We start from the raw sequence: 12,536 nt of genomic DNA, 5'->3' as shown, positions 1-12,536 counted from the left end.
CTAAACGAAACAAAACAGCCGCTGGGACATCGCTCTGTTGCCATGTTGACGACAAAATGACAAGGTGACGTAAAGGCACCCGAAAAGCTCCTTACCAGCTATTTTTGGTCCTTTCCCCGTTTGTACAAAGAGCACGCTCTTAGACATGCTCTTAGCTAAATTTTTGCTGAGCACGGTCAGTTTTGTGAGCACGCTCTTGTACACTCTGGTTCCCGATCAGAACTGATCGCAGTGTGTTCTACCCGGATTTTCAACAGCAGCCGTTTCGGCCACTTACTTAATTCGCTAGTCGCAATAATCAATTGCAATAAATGATCTACCTCCCGCTTGAATTGCACATCTAATTAAGGAATATGCCATTTCCTTCACTTTGATCCAAGTTGTCCAGAAATACCAATTCAAACTGTCCACAAATTCCTCATCCTTAATACTCATTCCATCCAACGTGTCAACTCATAAATATTTTATTAAAAAAGATAAATCCTCAAATCCCACTCAAAAAACTCTCGTGCACATGATGTAATCATTAACCTCCCATGTTCATTGATCCATTTTGATTTCTCGTCTTGCCTTATATACATACATATTGAAGAGCACCAAATATTTACATGTCACATATTAGTGAATGGAATGAATAGCAAAAGGTTTTACACACATATATCTCCACACAATCTGCTGACGGTGCTTGAAAGTATCGAATGAATGGAAGAAGGAAAGAAGTTTAAACGATTCTTTAATGCAATGTATATATTATGTGCTATAAAAGGGTTCTTATGTGTATTCATAAATATATGTGTCATATAAGGGATAAGGACACTCGGCATTCTTCCCATTTTGATGGGAATTTTTAGTTTTGTGTTTAAATGTAGAAATTGTGAAGGTTGGTCTGACTGACATGATTTGCATGTCGAAAAAAAGGTATAGAAATGGAATTGATGTAATTATAGGTTGTTCCTTAGTTTTTTTTGGAAGTGGAATGAGAATGACATGATGTGTGTATAATGTTAAGGAACTTTTTTGTTTATTGACATTTTCCTAATATTGATTAATTAAGCTAATTTAAAATTTAAGGGGAAGAAGCTCTAAAAATCGATATTTTTAGACATAAAAGTCTTGAAGCATGTCTTTATAGACTTACAACTCAATTTACGGCCTCATTTTAAGAACTTTTGAATGCTTCCAATTTATATGGTCCAATCTGCTAGCTGATTCCTTTTTTTTATCTCACTTTTATTGATTAATCACTTGAATTATTGCACATTTGCTTGTTTGTTTACTTTTCATGAAGTTCAAAATTTGAACTTTGAACTCTGTTGAAATTCAAATTTTAACTAACCGTTAAATTCATTTCATCATTATTAATGAATCAATATGAGCCAATTTGGTAATAAACATCAAGAATACACACTGTGGAGCTTTAGAGCTGTTCAGAAGTTGTTCTACAAGAATAATCAATTCAAAAGAACCAAAAAATCACCATATTTTGACAATTCAAGTCTTTTGCCTGACAATTCGACTACAGAAACTCAATTGTTAGCTACCAATGTTCCAAACAATACATTTAAGCATCTCCAAACATTCAGTAGCTATCCCAGACCATAAATAAACAATTTTATGCTCAAACTAGCCCATTAATCTAATATTCTATACCGATCCTTTCATGCAGAATCTTTTAAAATTCATGGATCATTAAAATTAATGAATTTACCATAAAAGAAAAATAAAAATTCAATCAATCTTCATAGAAAGGCCCCATAAAAGCGCCTTTTGCGCCCACACATTCACCTTGCCTAGCCTTTTTTTTACCCATTTTAAGATTTAATAAAACTCTCTTGACTCTCAACTGCTCATTAAAATTGATGACTATCAGATACGATTCTTTATGTTTGCTTTATTTTTATCCTTAGATGTGTGAAACTTTATGTGAGCATCCTTTTTTTGAAATCCGAATGAAGAAACAAGTTGAGAAAGAATGGAGGTTAGTGGGAAGAATCGCATTTTGAGCTAAATTTGGTGATTCGAAAAGTAACGGTCAAATTATTTTTGAAGTCAAGGACCCAAAAATGGTAAAATTTTCAAATTCGCATTATTTTTGAACACTTTTTTAAGAAAAGACAAAAACACGTGGTTTAAAAGTTCAAATTTTGAACTAAAAATTTAAATTTTTGAAAACCGTTGAAATTTGAATTTTGAAAAAAACTTAAAAATTTGAAGTTCTTCAAAAATGCATTGAAACATTCTAAAATTTGAATCTCAAAAATCCGTTAAAAATTTGAATTTTTAGAAAACCGTTAAAATTTTAAAATGTCGTTAGACAGCCTCAAAAACACCTTATTCCATGTTATCAACTTACATAAAATCAGAACTGCTGTAAAAAAGTTAGAATCAAACGATTTTCTTTCCTTAAAAGCCATTTCCCTTCGTCACTTTTTCGTTATATCAAAAAAACTTTTCATTTCTTCTGTCGTACGTTCATCCCCACCTGCCTATCATGTTTTTGTTTCTTCTTTATCTTTCCTAATTTTGAATATAATATCAAATTATGAAAAACACAACATTAAATTAGTGGGTGTACAGACTTATACGCGTGTATATGCCTTCTGTTGAATATCAAATAAAGGTTGAACTTTATATATTTTTTTTTTATCCATGATGATGATGATGGTGGTGGTGTGGAACATCACTGTCGTCATCCAAAACCTCCTGATGCGATGAAATTAAATGAAAATTGGAGAGGGGTGTTGGATTTAAATGAAATGAAAAACTTTTACGCGCTCCTAATTTTGAATGTTAAAATTATTATTTTGTATCTGTACTGTGTAAGGAGCAGGGGGGTAGTCAGAGAGCTACTGGGGGAGCGAGTCCTCTTCCCCTTTCGAGAATTGGAAAAATGATTTTTTTTTTTGTAACGGTTTTTTAATTTTTAAATTATTTTTTTCGATTTTTCAAAAAAAAAACATACGAGTACCCTTGCTAGTAAAATATTCTGGCTACCCCCCTGATAAGGATGTCTGGTGGGTATTATGGATTCGAAATATTAGGGTTTCTTGTGAATTTGACTTGATTTATTCTCAGCTGCATTAATTTTTTAAGGAAATGTAAATTTTATAAATGGATTTTCAGCACATAATTTAAGTTTATTGTAACAACTTCCTTTAAAATTGTAAAATTTGCCACTGGGAATATATTAATCATATTTTTTTATGTTTTGTGCTCTTTATTGAGGCATAAAATATGAAACAAAAAATTATTATACATAATTAGGAATTTATGTTGTTGCTTATTGATGATGAAAATATAAATTATTATAAAAATGAACTTTTTTTATTGTGAAAAACTTACGGAAAATTAAACTTTTTCTTTTTAGTAGCTTCAGGGAAGTAACTTTTTTCAACTTTTTTTAGTGATATAAGAAGAGGTTTTATTGACTTTATTAAATAAATTTTGTTTTAAAAATATCGTTTTAATTTACTTTTCGGAAAGGAAACAATTTTAAATTTTGAAAACAATTAAAATTTTGAAATTTTAAAAAATTAAAGTTTAATAATTTAAAAACCATTTTTTAAATTTTTAAAAAAAAAAACCGTTAAAATTTCGAAAATTTTATAAATTTAAATTCGAATTTTTAAGATCCGTTGAAATTTGAATTTTTAAATTTAAAATGTCTGAAAACCTTTAAAACTTGAATTTTTGAAAACTTTTAATTTTTGAATTTTTAAAAACTTTTTTTTAAAAACTACCAAAATTGAAATTTCTAAAACGTGTTCAACTTTAATTTTTCCGTCAAAATTTGTACTTTCAAAAACCGTTAAAAGTTGAACTTTTATAAACCGTTAAATTATGAATTTATAATAACCGTTAAATTTTGAGTTTTAAGACACTGGTAAATTTTGGATTTTTGAAAATTTAATTTTGAATATTTGCGTTTCGAATTTTTGGATAACCTTTAAATTTTAATTTTTTGAAAACAGTTGAATTTAAAGTTTTTAAAACTGTTAATTTTTGAATTTCTCAAACTTTTAAAAACCGTTGAATTCGAATTTTTTAGAATTCGTTAAACTTTAAAATTCTGTCCTTGACGCAAAAAATTGAGGTTCTTGATTTTTTTGTAAATAAAAATGTCACTTGTCAATTGATACATGCCATTGAAAAAAGTGATTGAATACCAAATTTATTCACAAATTTTCATCATTAATTTTCTTAGAATTTCTTCCTTTTTTTTCCTCATTCGCCTTTGTTAAAAGTTTGTCTTTTCCATGCCGTTCTCTCATTTTTTTTTTGTAAATCAATATTTTTACATTTAATTTTTCATAAAGCACAGCAAACGAGAGAAGCGAAAGTACTGGGATTATCTGAGCATAAATGTGTTTATATTATAAATCCATAAATTTTTCAGTATGGCGCACGTGTTGACGATGTGTCAAATGACAATATAAATTTATTTTAAAGCAACTCCCCCATCCTTATTTACTGATGCTGATATCGCTGATCAACTTAATCTTAAATTAATAGCTTGCTTCTATTTTGTGTGCTTTAAGGCGGCAAACAAAATGATGAAAAATTTAATAATTTTCTTTCTTCTCATTCATTGAGTCGCATATAATAGGAGGATGGAAGCAAATAAATTGAGACATAAACATCAGTGCTGTTCATTCATTTTTTGTTCACTTCTTTTTATTTTTTATTTTTTGCTTCTTTGGATCAATTTTTCTTCCTCCTCATTTTTCCATTTCATTTCATTTCTCAGTGACTTTTTCTTCTTCTTCTTCTTATTCGTTTATTTGAACTCATGCAAAAAGCATTCCTCTACTGAGTATTGAATGAGAAAGTTTGATAGACGGGCATTTTGTGATGGGAAATGAAGCGCACTCTTAAATTGCTTTTTAAAATTAAAATTTTAACGATTTTCTAGAGTTAAAATTTTACTGATTTTCAAAAATTCAAAATTTGACGACTTTCAAAAATTCAAAATTTACCAATTTTTTAAAATTTAAATATTAACGGTTTTATAGAACTCTAATATTAACAGTTAACGGTTTTCTAAAATTCAAATTTAAACGTTTTTCAAAAATTCAAAATTTGACGATTTAACGTCACTAATGTCTGTTTTCAACGATTTTCATGCATTTTCCCGATTTTCAAAAATTCAAATTTTAAATGTTTTAAAAAATTCAAAATTTTGCAATTTTATAAAATTTAAATATTAACGGTTTTATAGAACTCTAATTTTAACAGTTAACGGTTTTCTAAAATTCAAATTTAAACGTTTTTCAAAAATTCAAAATTTGACGATTTAACGGTTTTCAAAAGTTGAAATCTTAACGATTTTCAAAAATTCAAGCTCTCAAAATTTCAAAATTTCAAGCTTTCAAAATATCAAATTTTAACGATTTTCAAAAATTCAAATTCCAACGGTGTTCAAAAATTCAAATTTCTTCTAATTTCAAAATTTCAAAGTTTACGGGTTTCCAAAACTTTGTCACCCAAACTGAATCAAGTTCAATCATTTCCATCTCAAAAAACCAGTACCTCACCAAGAAGCATTAGAGATACGACATTATACAGCAACGAGAGGAATGAAATGCAAGAGTGGGAATAAAGTTTATAAATTTCCAGTTGCATATTTCTCATTCATTCAATTTATTTGTCAAACTGAACTGCATTAGATTATTTCATTTTCGTGCGTGCTCGTGATGTGATTGATATTTTCTGATTAAATTAAATGTTTATTGTTTGACAAAGGCAAATAAATAAGCACCAGAAGAAGCAGCAAAACTGCAAAAAAAGAAGTGACAAAAAGAATTGAATTTTCTTGCATAAGAAAAAAAGGTAAATACAAAGTGTAGAAGTGAATCATATTATTTACGTAATGAGGTAGTATGTGCTGCATATTGGATGTAGTATGCTCTCAAGAGGTTGTGATCGATGGCATCAGAATGTGACATGTGAAATGATGCACAGAATTAAATTAAATTTGCAAATAGAATTCAATTGCAGCTTTTGTGTTATCTAAATAGACAATGAGCTTTATTTACTGTATTGAGAATGTTGTGCTTAGTAAGAGGATGTTGTGCTTAGTGTCGATGTATGGGGTGGTATGGAGGACGTGAATAGGAGTTTTTAGGTGTCTGGATGTGTCTGGATGTTGATTAAGTTCGATTCTTCTACTTTGTTTGGAAATTGAATGGAAAGGTGAAGGATTGGAGTGCCAGAGAGGTCGTACAGATGAATTGTGATCCATGACCACCCTCAGGTGACACTTAGAACTGGCTCTATCACTGGCTTCCGTCTGCCAATTACTTCCTATAAGTGCATTTCTGTCTTTATCGACAGCATCCTTCTAAGAGCACTTGGACCGACCACGAGCTCTTTTACCGCGGTTAGAGAGATCATAAAGGAATCTCCACTCTTGGTGAGATTCGAACCTATGCTTTTCGGTTTAAGATGTTCTTATATCTTTCTGAACTCTTCTTATTTGTACGATATCGATTGCTATTCATGAATATGGCTAAATAGCCTATAAAAGCCTATAAAACACTAGATTCAAGACATTAAATGAATCCAGACTAAGCATGCTGACTGATCAAATGCTGCTTAACATCTTTTGCAACAGAATCGACTATAATCGACCGAAAAATGCTCTAAAATCTCCTGTTAAACTAGCTTTCCTCCTACAATTCCACCTCAAAACCCACCCAAAATTCCCATCCCAACTCCAAAATCCTCTCCTATTCATTCCAATTCCGAATTCAATTCCTATCAAACGCATGCAAGGCTGTCACCACTTCCGCATTATACCTCAGAACATAATATAAATAAATTTCAGTAATAAACAGGCAGTGCTGAAGAATATTTTAATATTTACACTCATACCTGACTTAAATCTCATAAGAGACAACAACAAACAGCACCATATTGCATAAGTGCAATAAGCATGCATTACCGCATTTTGTTGTTTTACCGCTTCCAGTTTTATTACTTTCCCTCTTGTTCACCTATATTCATTTTCTGCAAACATTTCATGCTTTTGCAATGGCTTTTTTTTATATTTTTTTTGCACTGTCTGCGGCACTCATAGTGATAGTGACAAAGTTGAGGTAGGAGAAATGGGCATGTTATGAAGTATGTGATTAAAACATGTAGCCATAAAAAAATATGTGTATAAGATGATAAAATATGAAAGGATTTATGATTGAAGTTTTTGGACATTTTTTTTTTTTTTGTTTAATGGATGGGATATATTCTGGGTTAATGGGATATAAGATACATGAAATATGGACCGGGAATGGGAATTGGCGTGGATATTTTTTCTTGAGGATTAATCGTTTATTGTACAAGTTTTTGGTTTATGGATGGTATTTGAGTTATTTTAGTGGATAGTATAGTGCTTGCCAGTTATTAGCATGGTTACTGGGAGAGTTTCATGTCTGTTTCTGGTTTGTCTGTGTATCGCAAGTCAATTGCTTAACTGTGAAGTGTAAAATTGACGAAATATTGGAATTCAAGGGGTATTCAACTATGTTGAGCTGATTTTAGTCATAAAACTGATATATTGAAACCAAATGAGCTGAAAATTTGGATTCAAGCTGCTTTCAAATGCTTAAACATGCTTATATTCATCAACAGAAGTTGTTGACCTTTTCTGAATAACAAACAAAATTTGAAGAATTCAAAAAATGTCCGTTAAGTCTGAAAAATTTCAATTTTCAATCAAACTTACGCCATTTGATTTCGAAAGAATTCTAAATTGGCTTCGAAGGATTCGAAATTAGGTTCAAAAAATTCGAAATTGGATTCAAAAAATTCGGAATTGGGTTCAAAAAATTCAAAATTGGGTTCAAAAAATTCGAAATTGGGTTCAAAAATTCAAAAATAGTGATTTATTGCTTGTAACGTATTTTTCAATTTCAAAAAATGCTAACGGTCAACGAAATTTTCTGTTTTTTGATTCAAAAATTTACGGTCATTTTTCAAAATATCGCAAGTCTGTTTTCAATTCTATTTTTGTGTCAAAAAATTCAAAAAAATCATGACAGTTGAAATTCAAAATATCATCAAATCCGTTAAATTACAATCTATAATACACCTGCAATTATTCATTACGTGCCATAATTTAATTAATTTTAAATTCCATTTTTTAATTTATACCACAATCCTTTCCATTCCAGCAATCCACAATGCTCCTCGATCTCATCATTCTCTTAGTGACAATATGGCTGACCCATTTTCTCATCCGCGAAATGAGAAAACCAAAAAATTTTCCCAACGGACCAATTTTCTATCCAATAATCGGCAATTTATTAACACTCGCTAAACTCCGCAAAGAAACTGGCTTCTTAATTCGTGCCGTGATGAAAATAGCTGAACGATATCCAAACTCAAAAGACGCAATTGGACTTAAAATTGGAAAGGATCTTGTTGTATTTACGATGTCGACGAAGGCATTTAAGGAAGTTTACACATGTTCGGACTTTGATGGACGTCCATTTGGTCCATTTTATGAGACAAGAACGTGGAATAAACGTCGTGGAATTATTTTTACAGATCAAGGTATGTAATGTGATTTATGAAGCAGAGTTGTAAGACAGGCACCTGTCATAGACAAAAACCGTACAATTTATTAATAATTTGTATGGTTTTTCTGACAAACATTACAAATTACCAAGGAATGGTTTTAGTCTGTTTTTCCCATTAAAATACAAAACATTACAAATTATCAAGGAATTGTATGGTTTTGGCCTGTGTCAGGTCCCTGTTTAGCAACTCTGTTATAAAGTACAAAAGTCAACAAATATTTTGTGTGATTTTAGATTTTCACCAAGCACAGCATCGCTTCATCGTCCGTCAATTGAAAGAATTTGGATTCGCACGAAAAGGAATGCTTGAAATATGTGAAAATGAAGCTGAATTTTGTGTCAATGATTTTCGTAAATTGATTGAAAATCATGGTGGAACGAAAGCAACTGTCAATATGCCAAATATACTTACATCATACATTTTAAATACATTATGGCAATTCATGGCTGGCATACGATATGATGTTGATAATGAAGAATTGAGATATTTACAAGGAATGTTGAGTGATTTGATGAAATCAATTGATATGAAAGGCGCATTATTTTCACATTTTCCATTCTTACAATATATAGCTCCTGATGCTTCAGGCTATAAGAATTATGTAAGATGTCATAAGAATATACATGCGTTTATGCGTAAAGAAGTTGAAAGGCATAAGAAGAATTTCAATCCAACCGATGAACCACGTGATCTTATTGAAGCTTACTTAAAGGTTTGAAGGCATATTTTATGTTATTGATGAATGAATTTTTGGAGGATATTGAGTGACTGAATAGTTGTTTTTGGGTGAATTTGCTTTTATTAAGTCTATCAGTTGTCTGTCGGTGATATACTATGTAAAGTGATGAGATGGCATCCGCTGAATAAATGTTAGAATATTGGCTTTAGTGGCCTAAATGGTAGAGCGTTGGACTTACGTGCCAAAGGTCCTGGGTTCATCTCCAGGTCATGTCTAATTATTGATGGTCTTTTTTCCATTTCACAGTTCTAGTTATGAAGCACGGTTCATGTGTTGTGTGCAGTATTGAAGTCTTTGGCACATAATGCGTATCCATCGCTAAGTTAACAAGGATATACTGGTATCTGAATGATTTTCTTTGCGAAATCTTATACGCATGACCTATAATTGGGTAAATTGCAAGGTATATCATGTCTTATGCCGTACTGGTGCTCTTGCAACATGCAGAGCTTGTCAGTGGTTCAAATCCCACTACAAACTGTATGTCTAAAGGGTGTGGTACAATAGATTATTAATCGCAGTATCTCTAGCTATGCTTTCCCGAAATTCGGAAGTTTTCGGGACTCGGGACGTGATTTTCCCGGGATTTCCCGTTGCCGATATCGAGAAAGCATATCTCTAGCTCATAAGGCTGTGAGTCCATCTCTATGTAAACTATCTATTAAGAGGTCACATACTCTACTGTATGAACCAGAGTTAACAGGCCTCCATTTGGATACAGCCCCCACTGGAACCCTGACTTATACTTCTTAATAATCAATAAATATCCCTAAAAATGCGCTTTAGTCACTCAACCTAAATTCCTTCGTTTACTTCCTTCCCCTTCTAACCATAAAATTCCGTAAAAACATCTTTTTACATTCTCTCCATCAAATACAGGTGCTCCATGTTGGCGATGAATCCGGCAAAGCACACAAATCTTTTAGTGAATTACAACTTCTTGGCATATGTCTTGATATGTTTGTTGCCGGCAGTGAAACAACAAATAATGCATCTAATTTCATGATGCTTTATTTAACTCGCAATCCGCATGTCCAAAGACGTGCACGTGAAGAAATTGATAGAGTTATTGGACGTAATAGATTACCGAAGCTCTCGGACCGACCCAAGTGAGGAAGGATGAAATTTTTAATGGAATTAAATATTTTAAAAAATAATTTTTTTTTTGCAGCCTTCCGTATTGCGAGGCAATTGTGCATGAATCTTTAAGGACTTTCTTGAAAATGGCATGCGGTATTCCACATCGTGCATTAAAAGATACAAAATTGTGTGGATTTGATATACCAAAGGATACAATGATTATATCATCATTCATGTCACCCTCAATGGATACAAAAAACTTTAAAAATCCACACAAATTTGATCCTGAACATTTTCTTGACGAGAATGGTAATGTTGTAGTTCCGGACAATTTTATACCATTTGCTCTCGGCAAGCGACGATGTATTGGTGAAGTTTTAGCAAGGACAAATCTTTTCCTGTTGTGTACAACAATGATACAGAATTTTTATATTGAGATACCCGATGGACATGATATGCCATCTGAGGAACCAGTTGATAGTTTGACACCGAATGTTAGAGATTATGAAGCTACAATAGTTTTGAGACAGTAAGGACACACAAGGGTTTGGAGGAAGTGGATTCATAAATGTCTTTAGGGAGAGTTTTAGGATATGACAATTTTTTGATACTTTAGTGCTTTTAGGACTGAATTTGATTTTTTTTTTGTTAGTTTTTATTTGTTGATAAGCTGTTTGGTGATGGTTAGCTTAGGATTAAAGTTAAGAAAGTTTGAATAAATTTTTAAACATTTTCTTATGACTTTTGTAAAATTTAATTAATAATTCCTGTTGATCTGGCAGAAAAAGACATGATTCCGTTTAACTGATCACGAGTGAGACTCAAACCCGCGACCTACGATTTCTAGTCGCATGCTCCTACCACTGAGCTATCGGGGACTACTTGACTATATGACAATTTGCCATATGCATGTAAATTACACATCTACTCTATAACCCTTACTACTGCACACCTAATGATATTCAGTTGAGAAGCCATTACAGGAATCCCAATCCATCAGCAACTATGTCTTAAAAATGCTGGATATACACTCAAAACCATCGAGTATCGTTATTTAGTCAATTAAATCGGGATATATCCTGAATAAACTCATTCAGATATGAAGTCAGAGTCACACTAGCCTGTTGTCAGATTTTGGGTCAATTAACCGACTAGTGGTATTTGATTATGTTAGATCCTTTAAGTCAGAGCAAAAGTGACTTAAGTTTGGTCTGGTTCGTTAATCATGATTCTTGACACTTGACCTCCATCCTGCTTAACAAAATCTCATCTACCATCCTAATAACATTACGCAATAAGTGATTTGAATTTTTGAAATCCGTTAGATATTCAAATGCCAAAAGTCCGTTAAAATTTGAATTTCCAAAATTCGTTACATTCATTCATTGACGGCCCTTTTAGGTTCATTGACCACTCTCTATCTACCCATAAAAAAGCAACTTTCACCTAAATTCAGCTCACAAAAATCCAACAATCATGTCCAACAATAAAATTTCAACCCCCTTCGTTCTAAATGCAAATCAACAATAACTAAATCAACAAGAACATTTCCTTATGCAAACATCCATTTCCATGTTAGACTTTTTTGAAGGACAAGCATGCCTGCGAAAAAAAGTTTAATTAAAAAAATTTCATCACGAAAGCTCAACATGATTTTTTTTTGTTGCTGTTAATTTTATGACTCGTAATTTTACATAAATCAACAAATTTCAATAACGTTGAGTGACGTGTGAGATGAAATGAGATGTGACAAAAAGGCAACAAAAAAAGTTTGGACATGGTGATGGATTGAAGCTGTCAAAATGGGATAATGGTTGGTATGTGACAAGGACTATTGAAAGGGGTGGGCAACTGTTGTGCCAAGGTATGCTTTTGTGTTGCCAAAAATGCTTGGGATTGTCATGAACTGTATAATATGTGAGGTTTTGGTCGAGACTTACCACCAGAGTTGTAAAACAGGCAAAAACCGTACAAATTCTTGATACAAAACCGTAAAAATTATCAAGAAATTGTACGGTTTTAGTCTGTCCCAGGTGCCTTTGTGTTGTAATTCTACTAACCATCAAGGTTGGCAACCACTGGACTGTTGTATGGCAGCCATGTGAGTGCTACAGCTATTATGTGTCACTCGGGATGAATT

General features: G+C 32.1%; 1 protein-coding gene across 1 annotated transcript; it reads left to right on the top strand.

Annotated features, from left to right (window-relative positions):
• The first annotated feature begins 8,093 nt into the window (after positions 1–8,093).
• LOC139087438 (probable cytochrome P450 303a1) lies at positions 8,094–11,003 on the top strand. The gene is made up of 4 exons (XM_070636241.1): positions 8,094–8,550; positions 8,811–9,289; positions 10,196–10,425; positions 10,488–11,003. The coding sequence occupies exons 1-4, from the start codon at positions 8,178–8,180 to the stop codon at positions 10,927–10,929; spliced, it is 1,524 nt and encodes a 507-aa protein (XP_070492342.1). The 5' UTR covers positions 8,094–8,177; the 3' UTR covers positions 10,930–11,003.
• Positions 11,004–12,536: the final 1,533 nt, after the last annotated feature.

The sequence above is a fragment of the Chironomus tepperi genome, unplaced genomic scaffold (assembly GCF_022539635.2).
Source record: "Chironomus tepperi strain 1889 unplaced genomic scaffold, CSIRO-AGI_Ctep_v1 contig_123, whole genome shotgun sequence".
NCBI classification, from domain to species: Eukaryota; Metazoa; Arthropoda; class Insecta; order Diptera; family Chironomidae; genus Chironomus; species Chironomus tepperi.
This window is presented reverse-complemented; position numbering and strand designations above follow the sequence as displayed.